Below are 22,041 nucleotides of genomic sequence, written 5' to 3' on the forward strand. Positions count from 1 at the left end.
CTCTTCCTTAATTTTAAAATAATATATTGTGTTTCGTGTTTTTTTATCTGAATTAGGTCAAATTCGAGTTAAAAAATCACCACACTAAATATATGAGATTAAAATTACGGATGAGGCTATTTTTAAGATCATGAGAAAATTAGGAACCCAAAGAAAATTGTTTCATGAAATTCCGAGATCGTTAGGTCCATATATAGGCCTTCCGAATGATTTTTCTTTTAATTTTTAATTTTCTTAAATTTGGGACGAATCCTGGATTCGTCCCAAAATTTGGGACGAATCCAGAATTCGTCCCAAAATTTGGGGCAAATCCAGGAATTCGTCCCAAAATTTGGGACGAATTTCTGGATTCATCCCAGATTTTGGGACGAATCTGGAATTCGTCCCAAATTTAAAAAAAATAAAAAATAAAAGAAAATTTATTTGGAAGGCCTATATATGGACCTAACAATCTCGGAATTTCATGAAACAAGTTTCTATGGGTTCCTAATTTTCTCATGATCTTAAAAATATTCTCATCCAAAATTTTAACCTCATATATTTAGTATGGTGATTTTTTAACCCGAATTTGACCAAATTCATAATAAAAAATTCACCGCATTTAATATAGTATGTTAAAATTATGGATAAAGATATTTTTAAGATCACGAGAAAATTAGAAATCCATAGAAACTTGTTTCATGAAATTCCGAGACCGTTAGGTCCATATTTAGGCCTTCCAAGTAAATTTTCTTTTATATTTTATTTTTCTTAAATTTGGGACGAATCCTGGATTCGTCCCAAAATCTGGGACGAATCCAGAAATTTGTCCCAAAATCTGGGACAAATTTCTGGATTCATCCCAGATTTTTGGGACGAATCCAGGATTCGTCCCAGATTTTAAAAAAATAAAAAATAATAGAAAAATCATTCGGAAGGCCTAAATATGGACCTAATGATCTCGGAATTTCATGAAACAAGTTTCTATGGATTCCTAATTTTCTCATGATCATAAAAATATCCTAAATCTGAATTTTAACCTAATAAATTAAGTGTGGTGATTTTTTAACATGAATATGACCTAATTTGTAATAAAAAATTCACCGCACTCAATATAATATGTTAAAATTATGGATGAAGATATTTTTAAGATTATAAGAAAATTAGGAACCTATAGAAACTTATTTCATGAAATTCTGAGATCGTTAGGTCCATATTTAGTGAAACATAGATAGTTTAGTATTAATTAAGTATGTTAGCGTTTAACGCATGTTTGAATATGTGTTTAAATCTAAAAATATAGATCTACAAATGTCAGAATTTCATGAAACAAGAGTCGATAAGTTTCTTATTTTCCCTTATTCATAAATATATCCTCTTCCTTAATTTTAAAATAATATATTGTGTTTCGTGTTTTTTTACCTGAATTAGGTCAAATTCGAGTTAAAAAATCACCACACTAAATATATGAGATTAAAATTACGGATGAGGGTATTTTTAAGATCATGAGAAAATTAGGAACCCAAAGAAAATTGTTTCATGAAATTCTGAGATCGTTAGGTCCATATATAGGCCTTCCGAATGATTTTTCTTTTAATTTTTAATTTTCTTAAATTTGGGACGAATCCTGGATTCGTCCCAAAATTTGGGACGAATCCAGGAATTCGTCGCAAAATTTGGGACGAATCCAGGAATTCGTCCCAAAATTTGGGACAAATCCAGGAATTCGTCCCAAAATTTGGGACGAATTTCTGGATTCGTCCCAGATTTTGGGACGAATCTGGAATTCGTCCCAAATTTATAAAAAATAAAAAATAAAAGAAAATTTATTTGGAAGGTCTATATATGGACCTAACGATCTCGAAATTTCATGAAACAAGTTTCTATGGGTTCCTAATTTTCTCATGATCTTAAAAATATTCTCATCCAAAATTTTAACCTCATATATTTAGTATGGTGATTTTTTAACCCGAATTTGACCAAATTCATAATAAAAAATTCACCGCATTTAATATAGTATGTTAAAATTATGGATAAAGATATTTTTAAGATCATGAGAAAATTAGAAATCCATAGAAACTTGTTTCATGAAATTCCGAGATCGTTAGGTTCATATTTAGGCCTTCCAAGTAAATTTTCTTTTATATTTTATTTTTCTTAAATTTGGGACGAATCCTGGATTCGTCCCAGATTTAAAAAAAATAAAAAATAATAGAAAAATCATTCGGAAGGCCTAAATATGGACCTAATGATCTCGGAATTTCATGAAACAAGTTTCTATGGATTCCTAATTTTCTCATGATCATAAAAATATCCTAAATCTGAATTTTAACCTAATAAATTAAGTGTGGTGATTTTTTAACATGAATATGACCTAATTTGTAATAAAAAATTCACCGCACTCAATATAATATGTTAAAATTATGGATGAAGATATTTTTAAGATTATAAGAAAATTAGAAACCTATAGAAACTTATTTCATGAAATTCTGAGATCGTTAGGTCCATATTTAGTGAAACATAGATAGTTTAGTATTAATTAAGTATGTTAGCGTTTAACGCATGTTTGAATATGTGTTTAAATCTAAAAATATAGATCTACAAATGTCAGAATTTCATGAAACAAGAGTCTATAAGTTTCTTATTTTCCCTTATTCATAAATATATCCTCTTCCTTAATTTTAAAATAATATATTGTGTTTCGTGTTTTTTTACCTGAATTAGGTCAAATTCGAGTTAAAAAATCACCACACTAAATATATGAGATTAAAATTACGGATGAGGGTATTTTTAAGATCATGAGAAAATTAGGAACCCAAAGAAAATTGTTTCATGAAATTCCGAGATCGTTAGGTCCATATATAGGCCTTCCGAATGATTTTTCTTTTAATTTTTAATTTTCTTAAATTTGGGACGAATCCTGGATTCGTCCCAAAATTTGGGACGAATCCAGGAATTCGTCCCAAAATTTGGGACAAATCCAGGAATTCGTCCCAAAATTTGGGACGAATTTCTGGATTCGTCCCAGATTTTGGGACGAATCTGGAATTCGTCCCAAATTTATAAAAAATAAAAAATAAAAGAAAATTTATTTGGAAGGCCTATATATGGACCTAACGATCTCGGAATTTCATGAAACAAGTTTCTATGGGTTCCTAATTTTCTCATTATCTTAAAAATATTCTCATCCAAAATTTTAACCTCATATATTTAGTATGGTGATTTTTTAACCCGAATTTGACCTAATTCATAATAAAAAAAATTCGCCGCATTTAATATAGTATTTTAAAATTATGTATGAAGATATTTTTAAGATCACGAGAAAATTAGAAATCCATAGAAACTTGTTTCACAGAAATCCGATATCTCTAAGTCCATATTTAGTGTCTCCAAATCATTTTTCTATTTTTTTTAAAATTTTTTATATTTTGGGACGAATTTTGGAATTCGTCCCAGATTTAGGGTCGAATTCTGGAATTCGTCCCAGATTTGGGGACGAATTCCTAGATTCGTCCCAAAATCTGGGACGAATCAAAGATTCGTCCCAAAAAATAGGGACAACAATGGAAAGAAATTTATAAGTTAACCCTAAATCTCCTCCCACCCATCTGCCCGTTCACTCATCCCTTCACTGCAACTCTTGCGGCGGCTGATTCCTTCCCAATCGGCTGCGGCACAGGTAACCCTCTCCCTTCTCCCCTCTTCCCTCTCCTTTCTCCCACATCTGCCCACTTCTTCTCGCGAGGCCGCGGCTGGCCGCGCGTGGCCTCGCCTGGCCGCGCGCCGCGCGTGGCGGCAGTTGGCCGCGAGTCGCCGCTGCTAGCACTGATGTCGCAAGATTTGGAATGGTGGAGTACTGATCTGTGAAATTTAGGGCTTCATTCTTGTTTGTTAACAAAAAAAAGCACTGCAACTCTTGATCACTTAGATGTCAATGACCAATGATCTGTGAAATAGGGTTTAGGGCTATTTTTGGATAAAGATTTGTAGTTCTTCTTGTATATAGATGTGCAGTTTAGGGGTGTGGAAGTAATAAAATCTCAACTACACTAGGGCAAAATTTTGATACTAGGGTTTCGAATCCTAAATGTATGGGGAGCTCCAGTATACCATAGGTATAAATTTACCTTTGATTTTCTGTGTACTGATCCTCTTTATCATTACAAATACTTGTAGGATAGTTTTTAGATTGGAATTAATTAATGGAGGGACAAATTACAATAGAGTTGACATGTTTTTTTTTCTTTGATACAAAATTCAAAGGGTGCTCATTATTATTATTATTGTTAAAAAGATTTTCTTTTAAAGAAAAAAACAGAAGCGACCCTATTATATTTTTTATCTCAAAAATATCCTTATCAAAATATTTTATTTTTCATCTAAAAAATGTCAATTCTGATCCACAATTGCTCTAATATAGAGAGTAATTTTGTTTTTTTCCAAATTTTGTTCCATTAAAATATTATTATTTCAATTTAATTACAATTGCTTCAACTCTATTAAAATTGTTAGAATAATACTATAATAATTGATAATGTTGTTTGTGCTTCAATTTGGCGTGATCTCAGTGTAGTTGAAGACAACTGTATTTGTTCACCTCTTTTCGGTATTTCTAAGTTCATTAATATGCATTTAATGATCTGTATATAAAGTTAGCTTTAAATAATTATTTTATAGTTGATTAATTGTGTTTCTTCTTTTTGATAAGCTTTTCTTTGTTGTTTTGTCTTCAATGATAAGATTTATTTCTGTTAATAATGTTTAACTAAATAGCTGAATTCAGGTAAAATGCAGAATGAGCGAAGTTGGATGTATAACAAGAATTCAAGTATAATGCAGAATGAGGAAGAGGAGGAGGAGGAGGATGATAATCACAATGATGACTTTAATTTTTGACGATGGGTAAGTTTTGTTAGCTTATTTAAAGAAATTTCCCATAATTATGTATGATGATTATTTGTCTCATGTTTACTGTTTTACACATTAATCAATGGCTTGTTAACTTTTCTAATTTTTATTTTAATTAATATTATCAATTTGTTTTTAACAGGGTTGGTGAGGCGAACTAAATGTCCGAGAAAAAAGTAAGTATTAAGTAACATGTTAAACTTTTAATTTTATTTATTTATTTGTTTATTTTCTAATTGCTTTTAATTTATTGAAATTTATTACTACTGCATTATTAGTTCAAATTGTAAATTATGATTAGAGTTTATCTAACAACCAAGTAACCATGATTACTAAAACACTTGTATCACAAAAAAATTAAGTTTAATTAGTTTGTGTTTTCTTCATTTGAGCTATTTTCATATGTTAGAAAATTTTAAGAATATCTTTCATGCTCTCCATGTCACATGGACATAGAATATTTGTAGCTATTGATTGATATGGTGAAATAGGTATTATTATAACAATTTGATGTGCCATTTATATTAGGTTGTATCATATTTACGATATTTTTACTTAGCTTCAAGATACTGATTATAATTTTATGACATGGATGGTTCATATCGTTGGTAAATAGGGCATTTATTTGAATGTTTAAGGAATTTCACAGTTATGTCTTGTTTCCAATCTTTCTTGTTACATGGGCATATCGTATTATATTTACAATCTTTCTTGTTACACATGATCTGATTTATTTGTTTGTTATTATGTAGGCAAAGGAGATTTGAAGGGGTGCAAAGCTTTTGGGCAGACGAAGATGACTTTGTATTTTTAGTTTATTTACCTCCTTGGATGGATGATGGACTTATATAACATTTGATTGTTGAATTTTATAATATTGTCTAGAAGCTTGAACAAGATAGATCTTGTAAAATTTGTTGAGATCTTTATATTTGTTGAATTATGAGTTGATCGAGTTCAATTATTACTCTTGTATGTGAAATTAAGATGTGTTGAATGTATATAAATGTTATTTGAATTTGGTGTTTATGTATCTATGGATTGAATTGCAAAATGAAATTTAATCTGGAAAAAAAATTTAGTATTAGGGACGAATTTGGCGACGAAAACGATTTGTTCCCACTCTATCGTAATTACTGTATCTCGATAATTTTGCGACAAATTTATTTTCGTCCCAGATTTTGTCCCAGAATTTGGGACGAATATGTGGATTCGTCCCAGAATTTGGGACGAATTCTGGGACGAATCCACAAAATTCGTCCCAAAATTCGTCCCAGATTCTGGGACGAATTTTGGGACGAAAATTTATTTATTAATTAAATTAGTATTTTTGTCTCCAAATTTGTCGCAAATGCTTAAAATTTTGCAACAAATTTATTATTCGTTGCAAAATTAGGGACAAATTTGGCAACAAATAAAATTTGTCACCGAATTCGTCCCCAAATTTGTTGCAATATTAGGGACAAACTTAGCAACAAAAAATAATTTGTCACCAAATTCGTCCCCAATTTTGTTGCAAAAATAGGGACAAATTTGGTAACAAAAAATTATTTCCTCCGAACTGAATTCATCCCCAAATTCGTTGCTAAGTTTGCAACAAAAAATTATTCGTTCCTTTTTTGCGACAAATTTGGGGACGAAAATTTTATTCGTTGCCAATTTTGTCCCCAAATTCGTTGCCAAATTTGCAACAAATCATAATTCGTTCCAAAAGTTGGCATCAAACATTTTGGGACGAAAAAATTTTCGTCCCTGATTTCGTCCCAAAAAATTTTGCAACGAATTTTTTTTTAAAATTCGTCCCAAAATTCGTCCCAGAATGCCTTATTTTTTGTAGTGAAATAGCGGCGACCCACTCAAACTCAGCTGACTCAGTAGTCGAGCAATGGGTCCACTCGGCGTCACTCAGGAGTACTCGGGAATTCGGCTAGAGTGAGCACTCGGCAAGCTCGGTAGTCAGCGACTAGACCGACTCAACTCACAACTTCTTGACTTAGAACTCGGTGTTCTGACTCGACATTTTGAGAAGCAGGCACTCAAGAGTACTCAGCAGTCGGCCAATAACTTCCTAGCAGCTCGGCTTAATTAATTCAGACCAATAAAATAAGATTATCCGTTCAAATCATCTCACCAAATTAATAATTTTAAGTTGAGTTATTTTAGTTATAATTTGTGTTCAGACTATATTCTCTACATATCCGGCAACTAAATTGCCAATAATTTCATCATACTTTCTAAATTATAATAAACAAATATTGAACAATATTTCAACAAAACCAAGAGTTCTTCGATCTTTTCTTCTGACTTCATCCATCGTGCACTGATTGAACGGATCGCTATGATCCAAATTTAAAAACATTCCATGTGCATAGGAAAAGAGAGTTGCATCCATTTGATGCATACCCTCCCTTCCCTAGGACAATTATGGAATGAATATAATAAAATCATCACATGTGATAAATATTAGAACAAGTGGTCAACCTCCGCTCTTTAATTTTCGGTATTGTACTAAAAATATTTTTTAAAAAAAAACAAAATCAATGTGGATGTTCTACCAATCAACCATTCATTTTTTTATTAAAAAAAAGAAAATAAAAAAAAATACTCCCCACATCACATTGTCTACTATATTGTACCTCAATTAATATAACTTTTGTCTTCAAAAGCGAAGGGAATCCAATCCTGTCCTTTAATAAGAGTTAATTCCATTTCCCTTTCCTTATCTTTTTTCATTAATTAATCAATGACAAACAAAAGAATATTTCATTCCTCCACATTTGAGTTGCAAGGATCGACTAATAAAACTAGTTTTTGTTTGAGCATCCAATAAATGTATAAAAAAATAATAATATAGTTAATAAATACTATAGCTAAATTTTGCATGGATCGTATTGATCACTCATTCTTGTCTCTTTAGGCAACTCTAACTTTTATTTCCATGGGAGAACATGATGCTTATCAACTATTGGTGCTTAAGTGCCACTTTCTCTAGCATAGCACTCATTCACAAGAACTAAAGATACTTTTGGTAGAATAAATAATCACATAATAATATTATAATCATTGTGATTTGATCTTCATTGCATTTGTTAATCTTAGTGGTCCATGAAATTTTTTAAAAATCAATATGTGCAAATCAATATCGCCTTTCTTTATAAAAAAAAATTGCACTTAAAATTATGAAATTCTTAAAAGTCACACCTAATTTTAAGATTTTTTTTTTAAAGGGTGCATCTGTTTCTCATTTTACCCTTCGTGTTAATCATTATGGTATGCAATTAAAAAATTACACTATTGTGATACTGTATTTGTATTTTAAAAAACAACGCACTATGGTGTTAATTTTCAAAATACATCAACATAATGATATCTTATTTTAGAGTTTATATCGCATTAAAATGGTATTGACTTTTAAAAATCATCACTAAAATGGTGTTGATTTGAGGGCATTTATATCTACATAGTAATATAGATCTCTCTGATAAAATACTCCTCGTAATTTATTTATAGTAGGATTGTTGATACAGATAAATGATATCACTTATTTATTCTAATAGATCTCTCTTCATTAAATCACGTGAACTGTTAATATTTTTAAGGACATCTCCAGTACAAGGTTTGTAAAATAAAAACAACTAAATAAAAAAAGTTTGAACAATTATAAAAGTAGAGTTTAAGGTTTGTGGTTAAGAGTAGTAGTGAAAACTCAAACATATTGTTTTGTCTTAAAATTAATGTGATATACATATAGACATGTAATTAAATGTTATGCATTCGATCATAAAAAATCTTATTTAAAATTCTAACTGTTAAAAACTGAATTTGATCATAAAAAAAATCTCATTTAAAATTCCAACTATTAGAAATATTTTAATAAACTTTGATAATGTTGATGTCACATATTGAATTATAAAAAGAACTCATTTAGAACGGATGCCCTAATAACCCGTTGCAATTCATCGACCATACACTTTATTATATATCTTATGCTTGTTTCGATTTCAAAAAGAGCATTATTTAATATCCCTCCATTTATTTGATTCATTTTTAAGTTATTACTAATAGGGAAAAAAAGTCAACTTAAATAATGCATCCAAAAAGTGATTGAGATTTTTTCATAATTTTCTTATTAAAAAAAAGATTTTTTCCTTTCTTAAATTCACTTTGTTGGAATAATTAGGCATCTACAATGTTAAAACTCTAAACAGTCGATATCACATAAAAATTATAAAAACATATTACTCTCTTCCTTATTTAAAAAAAATCTTTTCATAACTTTCCATGAGTCATATATTATCAAATTACACATATTTATTTATTTATTTTCATTTAATATTATTATGTATAATTTTATTTAATATTTTTTTGGTGGTCCCACCCACGAAACACAGAAAAAAAATCCACTACTATTCTTAAAATAAAAATGGGATGGTTCGAACTTTTGTTAATTTTTTTATTTGATAGACCTTTTTAAAAAAATCTTCCATTTGAGAGGCCTAGAGGCAGTGTTTGAGTGTGATAAAGTTCCAAGAATAACCGTAATCCTAAACTTATAAATCCAAATTTATCGTGGGATTTACTATGCCACATCACTGCCATATTAAAAATAAAAAATCTATAACTTTTATAAACATCTTACTACAATCATAAATTCAACAAACAACTTTATATTGGACCCACCACTTCATTATCTATATTTTATATTTACTATTTATTTATATATTATCATAAATATATATTTATAATGTACATGTTAATTAATTTATTAATAATATATATTAGTTTTATTTAATTTTTTTAAATAAATTATTAATTTAATAATTAATATATAATAATTAGCTACATTTTTTGTTCACTAAATTTATTTACAAACAAAATAATTTCATAAAAATATTATTGAAAATTTAATAATTTGCAACATTAACAAATAAATCATTACAATGTAATCATAAAATAAAACACAGTGCATAATTAAAACAGAATTAATTAATAATTAATTTATTCCTCACTAATTATATTCATAACGTGTCCAGACATGTTCAATTAAGTCAGCTCGAAGTTGGTGATGCACTTCTCTATCACGTAACTAGCTATAATTCTGGAGGTACTCTCGGAATTCTGGGATAGAGCTCATGACTATTCGTGCCGGTGGAGGAGAGTCTTCATCCAACCAATTGACTGATGTCTCTCCTTCATCCTAAATAATCATGTTGTGCAAAATAATGCACGTATACATGATATCCTTTAAGTCATTTTTGTATCAAGATTGTGCAGGACCTCTAATTATTGCCTAACGAGCTTGGAGCACTCCAAATGCTCGCTCCACATCCTTTTTTGTAGCCTCCTGTCTCTCCTTGAATTTTTTCCTTTTGGGATCCTCGGGACATGAAAAGCTCTTCACGAACGTAGCCCATTCCGGGTATATACCATCTGTCAGATAGTATCCTTTTGTATATGATGTGTCGTTTACTGTGAAATTAACATCCGGAGTATTTTCCTGTAGGACAGCGTTAAATAACGATGATTCATTAAGAACATTTATATCGTTACGCGACCCTACGACGCCAAAAAAAGCATGTCATATCCACAAGTCTGCAGACGCGACAGCTTCAAGAATTATTGTTGGGACGCCATAATCGCCTCTAGTAAACTGACCTTTCCAAGCGACGGGGCAATTCCTCCACTCCCAATGCATGCAATCAAGGCTGCCCAACATTCCAGGAAAATCGTGTCTCTGCTCATGCATTTGAAGCAAGCGTTGAGTGTCAGCAGCATTGGGTCTTCGCAAGTATCGTGCCCCAAACACATCGATCATACATCGACAGAAGTTGATCAAGCAATCAAGGACAGTTCTCTCACCCATCCGTACATACTCATCTAAAGAGTCTGCGGGCGATGCATATGCCAATTGACGAATAGCCGCCGTGCATTTTTGAAGTGGTGACAAACCTTTCCTTCCAATTGCATCTCTCCTCCACTGAAAATTCTCTGAATAATCTGTCAGGGCATCGACTATGCGAACAAATAACTCTCTTCGCATGCGAAATCGTCGTCGAAAGACTTCAGCGTGAAATGTTGGAACATCCGAGAAGTAATCTCGGACAAGGCGAACATGCCCGTCTTCACGATCCCGGTCCACATACCTCTGATTTGTAGCTCTTCGAGAACTTCGAGTTTCTTGACGTCTCTGCTCTTCCTGCTCAAGTAGCGTAATCATCATTCGATCAGCATCATCTTCCGCATCTTCCCACATCTCATTTCTCCAAAATTCACGAATATTATTTTCTCTAGAGCGATGAAAATCTTCAGACATTTCGAATATAAATGAAGTTTTAAGTGGTTCAAATCAGAAATACAATGGAATGAAGAATCATAACTTCCACATTAATATATATAGACTAATTTGTAACAGCTAGTTTATAACGGCTATTTTACAACGACGTTATCAAACAACTTTGTCTAAAATATTAAATAGCCATTTTTTTTACCGTTGTCTAAAATATAGACGTTGCCATTTTTTTTACCGTTGTCTAAAAAAATAGACGTTGCCAGACAACGTTCATTTTGGCAAATGAACATTGTCGGTCAGTTTTGCAAAATGAACATTGTCGGTCAGTTTTGCAAAATGAATATTGTCGTTCATTTGACAAAAATGAACGTTGTCTATTGTCTCATTTGATTAAGTTTTTTTAAAAAAATAAAAAAATAAAATATTTACTTGACAACTAGCATGGGACCCATGTACATTTAATTTTATATTCTTAAAAGTAATATGAAGCCAGCATCCAATTTTAGATGTTGGCTTCTTTAATTCTAAGCTTTTTGAAGTCATGCAATGTAATTGGGTTTACAAAATTCAACTTCTTGGGTTTTATAAATCTACCATTACAGACACCCTAATAAATTAATTGACTTTGCCCTCGTCGGGAGGAGTTCAGCCACTTTACATTCCTTACAAAAGAAATTTTGAAAATCAATATGTTGTATTGCACTCGTCATTCAAAATTCGAAGTTCTAAAGGTTCTAAATGTATATTTTGAAATCTCAGGATAAGGATATAATGACAAGACGTCTTCTTAGCTCTTAGGGCATCCACAACGCCGCGTTAAAGCGGCGTTATAACGCCACTGTTGCTTTAACGCGGCGTTGTGGAACGCCGCGTTCGTTCAAACCGCTTGAACGCGTTCAGTATTCTGAACGCGTTCAAGCAGCATTGGGGTGGGCCAGGGCTGGCCCACCCCATGCTATATTTTATTTTTTTTTAATACAAATATAAACTCTAAAATTAAAAAAAAAACAGAAGACAACGGCTCATTTAAAAAACAAAAGCAACGGCTAATTCATTAAAAAAAAAACGGCTATTTAATTTAAAATTTTTAATAAAATGATTACTTTTTAACGGCTAGTTAACGGCTAGTTTGAAATTTTGACTATAAATATCCATCCATATGTGCACATATTTTCATTCCCACTCACTACTCTTTCAATTTCACTCTCTAAATTCTCTCCCCGTCTATTTTTTCAAGTTCCTACCATCTTATTTTCTATCCGAAATGGATGAAAATAATAGGGCATTTTTTTCCAATTTCTTGAATTCTACAAACAACTCGCAAGAATATTCATCTTCCCAGAATCCACAAATTCCACCAAATTATCAATACCCATATCCATTTCCCAGTATGCCGTTTCCTCCACAAAATCTTCAAAATGTCCAAGGGTTTGGAAATTATGCCCCTCAAGGTCCATATCAACCGCTTCCAGCCGAATATTGGCAAAACATGAGTCATCCATATTTCACGCCGTCGGTTGTTCATGGATATGGTACCCCGCACACAACTGGTATGTCTTTCACTCCTTCAATGTCGAATGAACCTGCAACTCCAACTTTTGTCCCGGAAACTCAACTTTCCGACCGTGAATCCCCAATTGAGGTGGTCAATTTAGAAAAGACGGTTTCAAATGCTGAGGGTACAAGAAAGCGTTCAAGTTGGACAAAGGTTGAAGACGAGGTCTTAGCGAGAAGTTTTGTCACTATCAGTGATGATCCAATAATCGGCAATGATCAAAAGGCGGATGCTTTTTGGGGACGGGTTGCAAGCTACTACAATGAGAATCTTTCCCAAGGTTCAAACACCAGAAGTGCAAATGTTATACGGTCACATTGGCACAATACAATCCAAAAGAAGGTATATCGATTCAACGCAAATTACAATAGTATTTATAGTTCATATCGAAGTGGTCATAGTGATGAAGATATATTGAGGTTTGCGTACGAAAAATATCTATCTGAAAATAATGGTGTTGCATTCAATCTCGAACATGTGTGGAGAATTGTCAAAGACCGTCCAATGTTTACTCCACAGTCCGCTGATCACTTTGTGGCGACAAAGAAGACGAGGACCTCAGAGTCTGGAGCAAGCAACACCTCCTCCAACCAAGATGTGAGTATAGACCTGGATTATGAAGATACTCGTCCAATGGGGCAAAAGGCAGCAAAAAGAAAGGGGAAAGACAAAGTAAAATCGACCATGGAGGATCTGACAGTAAACTACAACAATATTATCACAAAGTTCACTGAGTACACAAGCGTGAAGAAGTCCGAAGTCGATTTGAAACAAAAACAACTTGAAGTAGAGGAGATTAAGGCAAAAGCTGCATTGTCCAAATCTAAAGCTAAGAATCGTCGCTTGAAGTTGAAGGAGTATGAAATATTGAACAAAGACACCTCGCAGATGACAAAGGAGCAGCTTATCATACATGAATGTCTATGCAAGGATATTAGGTCGAGATGGAATATCTAAATTGTTTACTTAACGTTCATTTTCTAGTATTATTATATTTTTGAGTGCTTGTAATTTTTAATTATTGTATTTCTCATTTCGATTAATGTGATTTTTAATTATTATATTTTTGTAAAATAGTCGTTATAAACAAGTCGTTGGAAATTAGCTGTTACAACTAGTTGGTGCAATTACCAGTAGGTCAAGGTTGACCTTGACCAAGCGTAAACCTAGGTCATGACTTACCATTACAAATTAGCCGTTGCAACGCGACGTTGCATACTCATCATTGCAAACTAGCCGTTGCATGAGAAAAACAATATATATAGACCATCATCCCATTTCTCAAACACATATACTAAAACGTGTTTCCTCCAAAAATGTCTCATTCTACAAGCAGCTCTAGCTCAAGTTCCAGCTCGACAAGCGAAGACGAAGTCCATGTTGAAATCGATGAGCAAGCTTATGATCCGGGTGAAGAACTTATGTTATTGGTTCTTCAACAACACCAACAACTTATGGAAGCATATCAGAGGAGGGACATGCGCAGAAGAAGGTTCGTCCAAAGAAATCGTGAAGCCGGGCATGAGAGACTTGTCAATGATTATTTCTCTATAACCCCGGTATATCACGATGAAATATTTCGAAGACGATTTCGAATGCGAAGAGAGTTATTCCTCCGCATAGTAAATGCATTAGAGAATCATTCAGCATTTTTTCAACAAAGGGACGATGCTGTACGAAGAAAAGGGTTGTCACCACTACAAAAATGCACCGCTGCGATTCGTCAACTGGCTTACGGAGTCCCTGCCGATCATCTTGACGAGTACCTACGTATGGGTGAATCAACTGCCATCAGGTGCCTTTTCAAGTTCTGCGAATACGTTGTTGAAATATTTGGTGATAGGTACTTGAGAAGGCCAAATGCTGATGATGTTCAACGTCTTCTTCAAATGCATGATGAGAGACATGGCTTTCCTGGCATGTTAGGTAGCCTTGATTGTATGCACTGGAAATGGAAAAATTGTCCAGTTGCTTGGAAAGGTCAATTTACAAGGGGGCATGAGTCACCAACAATCGTACTTGAAGCGGTCACGTCTCATGACTTGTGGATATGGCATGTATTTTTTGGGGTCGCCGGTTCACGTAACGATATTAACGTGTTATATGAATCTCCCATATTCAACAACGTCTTGCAAGGAAATATACCAGAGATTAATTTCACGGTGAACGATACTACATATACGAAGGACTATTATTTAACAGAGGGAATATATCGCGAGTGAGCTACTTTTGTTAAGACTTTTCCTTGTCCGGAGGATCTCAAGAGGAAGTTGTTTAAGGAAATACAGGAGTCTACAAGAAAAGATGTTGAACGGACATTTGAGGTGCTCCAATCTCGATGGGCAATTGTCAGATGTCCAACTCGTTATTGGTATAGGAAAAAGTTAAAACAATCATGCTAGCATGCATTATTTTGCATAATATGATTGTTGAGGATGAAGGAGGTCATGTGACAAATTGGTACAACGATGAAAGTGACGAACTCGCACAACCTATCCATGGCTTAAACCGAGGATTTCAAGATTATCTTCGAACAAATTCTAAGCTACGTGACACTCAAGTTCATCACCAACTTCACACCGACTTAGTTGAGCATATCTGTACAATAACAATCCGTGAATTAGTATTTAAAATAAATTTTATTTTCCCGACTTTGTAATTTTAGCTGCTCAGTTGTAATTTCGTTTTCCCAATTTTATAATTTTAGGTGTTCAGTTGTAATTTCATTTTCCCAACTTTATAATTTTAGGTGTTCAGTTGTAATTTCGTTTTCCTAACTTTACAATTTCGTTTTCCTAACATTCTAATTTCGTTTTCTCACAAACATTTATTTTATTTAATAAATATATTTAAAAAATTAATATTATTTTTGAAAAATAATAAAATTTTATTTTTAAACGTAAAATTATTATTAAAAATAATAATAATTTAAATATTTTAAAACATATTTAATACATATTTATTTAATATGATATAATGTTAAAATGAGTGAGTGGACGGTGAGACCCATGAATAATGGGTATTAACGTTAAAAGAGATGTGAGTGAAAGAAGGATGTTGTTATAATGAATATGTGGCAGTGGGCCCCATACTTTTTGATGATGTGGTGGGTGTTATAATGCTAGAGCATTATGGATGCTCTTAGAAATCTAATGATAGAGTACTATTTCCAACGGATTAAATTATAAAATTTTTTAATGAATAATTAATTTAACAACGTTTGATTGTTGGGTCATTTATACAAGTATTTCTTAATTTATTTTGATGATCGATGAAATTTTTTTATAAAAATTAAATGGATCATTTCTAAAATTAATTGATGTAAATAGATATCATTTTTTTTAAATTCAAGATTAATTAAAAAAATGACAATTGCCGGTGATTCATTAACTATATCATATGCCGCCAAATAATATTTTAGAGGTGCAATTTATATTTATAGGCCTTAGGCTGCTAATTTTTATAGCAAGTGGTGATGTGTGATGATAAAGACACTCACTCGACGATGTGGTGTTATGACAATCAAGTGACTTAGTCTATTGTCATTTTCAATATTATTTACTTAATCAAATATTGTCAAATCAATTCTCCACCGTCCTCCTTACAAAATTATTATTATTATTATTATTATTATTAAATCAAGTGCATGAATGTGACCAATTATAAGTATTTTAAAAATTAAATATCCACGTGCCTATTTAATGCATTGAATTTAATCATCATAATACTAATACTTTAAAAATTAAACAAGACAAAATATTTTTACGCCGACGAAAATTCAAGATTTTTTTGTAAATTGTATTAAAGACTAATAATTAGGTGAGTTTCCACGTTAATTGTTCTATCAAAAATGTATAATTTAAGATAATTTTTTTTTATTAAATTTGAATATATATACTTTTTAATACACCATATATCAATTTCTTTATTTATTTTCTCTCCTTTATAATATTTAAGAAATAAAATTCATTCTCTAAATTTAGAGAAGTACTGAATATATAATTTAGGGAATAGATAGGATAGTTAATAAAAAAAAAATTAATCATCCTATTTAAAATTTAAAATAAAATTTTTAAATAGGATATATAATATGAATGCTCTTACAATTAATATCCGGAGAATGATCCTTACGTCATCCAGATTAATGATCAAGAATAGTTCATCATAGTTATTATTCCAAAGGTTAGTAGCCGTCCGTGATTTACCTCCTCCGTGTTGGCCCTGGGACGGATTGACGAGGGCGCTAGGGACGAACGTATTCACCTTTTTACCATCAAGAATAGTTCATCCTAGCTCCATATTAACAAATTGAACTTTTACATGTATAGCTGAGTTACTTTTAGGATCATAGAATTGGCATACCCTAGTGAAGTTGGAATCCCCAAGATTCATTTTCTTAGGGAATAAATTTATTTCACCTATGAGGTCGTTTAATACCATAATTTACCATCCTTCTACAAACCTTGGGGCGGATCACGAAGAGGCACTTGGCGTCAATGTTATTACTTTTTTACCACATAAGTTAACAAACTTAAGGCACATGGCTTGAGTTTATATTAAATTTCAGTGTTTGACAACCTGAGCACCTTCCAAACTTACAAAGTGTCGGCAACCTGAATAGCTTCTTTAATCTCCAAGGTGCTCGGTTGCCCGAGCATCGAACTTAGCAACTTGAGCATCCAACTCAATATAGAAGGCTCAAAAGGTATTGCTCAAGTCACAATTGAGCTTCAACCTTGTCCTTACAGGGAAAACTGCCGGATAATATTCCACAGTCTAGTTGGAGATATTTATTGGAGTTATAGGGGAATAGTTTAAATTAAAATTATAAATTAAAATCAAATTTATCTGTTAAAATGGCTCGAGTAAATAATCTCAAATTGCTAGCCTTTAGGTTGGTTAGGTCGAACTGTTGAGTTGTCCGAGTTCGAGTGGGATGTCATTGGCCGAATGTCGAATGCTCTCGGTCCTGAGTGTTGCGAAGTCCGAGCGGCCCAAGTGCTTCCTGAATCTGAGTGGGAAGTCGAGTGTCGCTTGAGCATGTTGCCGAGTGCCAAGTCAAGACACAAGTACTCCTGAAAGGGATGCCAAATACTCATGCCGAGTGTTGTCGAAAGTTAAGCTAGCTAGCCATGTGCCAAGTCATTGAGTCGGCCTATCCACTAGGGCGACCAAGCTACCTAGGGGACTTCGAGGTGGTCGAGCTGTCGAGAGGACTCCAAGTTGTCGAGTTGAGCGAGCTACTGTGAGGTCTATGTTATGACTAAAAAAAATCACATATCTTCACGATAGTATGATATTATTTATTTTAAATCTAAGTTCTCATAAATTTATTTTTAGTCTCTACTTAAAATGTCACATACCAATGGAGATATCTTCCATCTTTTAAATTCATGAATTTTTTACAATAGTATAATATTATCTACTTTGAGCTTACTTCGTGGATTTATTTTTGGACTCTATCTAAAAGATCTCATATCAATGAAAATATCTTCTATTTTATAAACCTATAATCTTTATTATGTATTACCAATGTGAGACTTTAATTGTATTCTCAAAAGTCTCTAAGACGGCAAGACGTTAAGTCGACGGAGTTGTCAAGTGCCTGAGCCGTTGAATGCCCAAGCTAGTGAGTCGGCTGAGTGCCTGAGTTGCCAAGTCACCGAGAGGGAGGCGGGAAGTTGAGTAGGAAAAGAAAATTGAGACTTGCATTTGGCGTAATTTTTTTAAAACAGATTCATTCTCTCTAATTGTGCTTTGAAATTATGTTAGACGTCTATTTTCCAGAATACAACAGGAAGACCACATCGATATCCAAACACAGGTTGTTCGTAGCGAATTGAGTGAGTACTCGAACGCTATCACAGATAGAGTCGTCGAGTGGAATGCATGACAAAGAAAGCATGGGAAAATGAAGGTGGAAGGAGTTTCTTTACTTTTGCTCTTGCACACACCTTTTTCTCATAGTTATGACCTTCTTATACATGACCTCCGACCCCTTTATAGCAGTAAATGACTGATTAAAAGTCATCTAGTGTCTTTCCCTGCCCGACTCGAAAATGCCAACTATTAACTATCAATGGTTGACCATTTCAAATCATCGATTATGAATTCATTATTAATCGGTACATTAATGCATCCGTTACTGTCAGGGTCGAAATATGCTAGAGGGAGGTGGGGTGAATTAATCCAAGGATCCACACACGACTCACTCTCCACTAATGAAATACTCCTTCTCGGTCGCAGCCGGAGGCGGAGAAGTCTCGTACAAATCCACACAACAAAAATATAACACACGAAAAAAGAAAATACAAAGATACAAATAAAAACTCTTTCTTCTTGCTTACTTGTTGCCTCTTGAACCTTGGAAGTGTAACTACACTTATCTCCAAGAGCCTTCAAGAACTGGTTGTGGAAGTGTGGAGAAGCTCGTGAGAATCGGCGCTGTAGTCGCTAGAGAGGAATCGAAGACCCTCGGAGGAAAACGTTCGCCAACGGTTATAACCTGCGCAACGGTCGGATCCCAATCGATTGAATGACTCTCAATCAATTGGGGAGACTTTGAATCGATCGGTCGATCGATTCAGAGCGCTTCTGTGCTCTCTAGAAATCGCCTGCATCGATCACCCGATCGATTCAGCTTCTGCGCGCGATTTCCAGTTCCTCAATCGATCGACCGATCGATTGGAGAAGCCCAATCGATCGGCTGATAGTTTGGGAACGCTTCTGTGCGTGCGATATAAGCTCCAAATCGATCGACCGATCGATTAGGCCACTGCTTGTTGCAGCACAGCCTCAATCGATCGGCTGATCAATTGAACCACTGTTCAATCCATCAGTTGATCAATTGATCTCCCTTTGACTTGCTTAAACCAAGTCTAGGGTCCCCAGTTCCAACATCTGATCAACCGTGATCTGTTGGAACATCATACCTAACATCCGGTCAACCTTGACCTGCTATGACTCGTTCACCAAGTGTCCGGTCAATCTCTTTGATCCACTTGGACTTTTCTCTTTATGCCAAGTGTCCGGTCAACCTTGACCCACATGGACTTACCGTCTCGTGTCAAGTGTCCGGTCCTCCATGACCCACTTGGACTTACCGTCTCGTGTCAAGTGTTCGGTCCTCCATGACTCACTTGGACTCCCTTCCGCCAAATGTCCGATCATCCTTGACTCATTTGGATTTCTTTTACCAAGTATCCGGTCAATCCTTTGACCTACTTGGATTTCCAAACACCAGGTGTCCGGTCATCCTTGATCCTCCTAACTTTCCACGTGCCTGGCTTCACTCACCAGGTCTTTCAATCTGCCTAGCTTCACTCACTAGGACTTCCCAGTCAAGTATCCAGTCAACCCTTTGTCTTACTTGACTCTTCTTCACATCTAATTTATCAACCTTGACCAGAGGGGGATTATATCAACAATCTTCCCAAACGGACAATTACATTCGCAATCTTAATGTATTGTCAAATATCGAAACTCAAACATCAAGACTCAAGCTTGAGCCAACTAAAGCCTAGTCAACTTGATCAACCTTGACCTAGAAATATTATACTAATAATTACATACTTGCACAGTAAATAAAAGAATGATTCAAGTGACAAAAAATTACATATTTGCGTAGCAAATAAAAGAATGATTCAAATGATAAAAAGTTGATTAATTTGATTAGATAAATTTTATCTCGACCGATCTGATATTTTATGCACAGAGATTAGATTTGCACCCTCTATACACATCATTCCAAAATGAATTAATGTAAATTGATTACTTAGTGCTGACTAAAAAGCATATAGCATAGACAAGCTATAATTGGGCATGCTAATCTCTATACAGATTCATCCCTGCCATCAGGGAAAGCTAACGGGGAGGTAGATTTTGGAAGAAACAACGATAAATTTTGAAGATTAATTTCATTATCATAAGTCATGGCCGGTTGTTTAACTAACTGGTTATCTTTGGTAAGTCAACCAAATAAATTAAAAGTCTTATTGTACGGATGCTTCTGATGAGTTCATCTAGCAAAAATATAATCTATGCCCAAATTCATTCAGTGATAAGGACTAGTCAATTACACTATTATTATTATTTTAAAAAAACATTTCACCCCCAGACCTTTATAGTTTTTCATTTTATCTTTTATATTTTTGCATTGACAAATTTTAAGCTGCTAATTTTGTTGGCAAGTATTGAAAAAACACCTCTTTATTATTGTCATTTTAACCCCATACTAATATAATATTATCAAATATGAAGAGATAAATTATAGAGAATGGAAAATAAAAATGACAATAATAAAATTATAGCGCCCAATGAATTTTTAATACTAAAATTTTTAAAGTATTTTTTAAAATATTTATCTTAAGCTTTTTTTTATAATAATCGAAATATTTAAATTTTACTAATTAATTATAAAGGTACACGACATCGGACATTCTCCTATCAATAAATCTAAAATAGTAGAAATCGATTTTCCAATATTTTAAACTCTTACACTTACTCTTACTCTTGTTGCCTTATAAAAATGCCTATATAGTTTGATTATTATTGTTTTATATAGAATTTATAAATATCGGCAAAACTCCTCTTCTAATTTCAAATATTATCACTTTACTTTCACACCAACACAAAGCTCGGTTAAAATCTGAACCGTTAAAATCAAACAAACCAAAATTGAATTAATTGATTTTTTTAGAGAAACTTAACCAATCAAACTTTTCTATTAAAATTGAATAAATTAAAGGGTTAATAACTTTAAACCCCTTGTATTTTATAGCAGGTTGCATTTTGTTCCCATCTATTTAAAAAACTACACTTAAATCCCCCTTTGACCGAAGTTAAAATTACGAAATTATTTTTATTTTTTATTTTCTTCTAAAAGTTTGATTTAGGTTAGGATTATTTTGGTCATTTATTTTTTTTTACTTATGTCAAAAGTGGGTTAAGTGTAATTTTTTTAAATAGAGGGGGGTAAAATACAACCTGCTATAAAATGAAGGGGTTTAAAGTTATTACTAATAAAAATTAATTAATTAGGTCAGTTACTAAATTAATTATTTTTTTTAATTGACTCAGTCTGATTTATCAGCCGAGTCTAATTTATTAGTCCGAGTTATACAATCGACTACTTATAACATATCAATGACGTATTTAATTGAATTCAGAATGTTAAATTTGACACGAATCAAATAAATCAAAATAATTATTAAAAAACAATAATAATAATAATAATAATTATTATTATTAAATGTCTGAATTAATCGATTTAACTTAATTACATTTTGTACCGCTACTGACTAACGCATAT

General features: G+C 33.0%; 2 protein-coding genes and 1 pseudogene across 2 annotated transcripts; 2 read left to right on the plus strand and 1 right to left on the minus strand.

Moving 5' to 3' along the window:
• Positions 1-9,973: 9,973 nt before the first annotated feature.
• On the minus strand, positions 9,974-10,927 carry LOC122050196 (annotated as a pseudogene).
• Positions 10,928-12,566: 1,639 nt separating this feature from the next.
• LOC122050197 (glutathione S-transferase T3-like) lies at positions 12,567-13,688 on the plus strand. The gene has a single exon (XM_042611125.1). It carries the CDS (start codon positions 12,567-12,569, stop codon positions 13,686-13,688), a length of 1,122 nt encoding a protein of 373 aa, XP_042467059.1.
• Positions 13,689-14,047: 359 nt separating this feature from the next.
• LOC122050198 lies at positions 14,048-14,953 on the plus strand. The gene has a single exon (XM_042611126.1). The coding sequence runs from the start codon at positions 14,048-14,050 to the stop codon at positions 14,951-14,953; it is 906 nt and encodes a 301-aa protein (XP_042467060.1).
• The last annotated feature ends 7,088 nt before the right edge of the window (positions 14,954-22,041 follow it).

This window comes from Zingiber officinale, chromosome 3A (assembly GCF_018446385.1).
Source record: "Zingiber officinale cultivar Zhangliang chromosome 3A, Zo_v1.1, whole genome shotgun sequence".
Taxonomy (NCBI): domain Eukaryota; kingdom Viridiplantae; phylum Streptophyta; class Magnoliopsida; order Zingiberales; family Zingiberaceae; genus Zingiber; species Zingiber officinale.

Bases quoted from the DNA above. Each gene is read 5' to 3' on its own strand.
- LOC122050198 (XM_042611126.1), top strand. From the start codon at position 14,048: ATGTCTCATTCTACAAGCAGCTCTAGCTCAAGTTCCAGCTCGACAAGC.
- LOC122050197 (XM_042611125.1), top strand. From the start codon at position 12,567: ATGCCGTTTCCTCCACAAAATCTTCAAAATGTCCAAGGGTTTGGAAAT.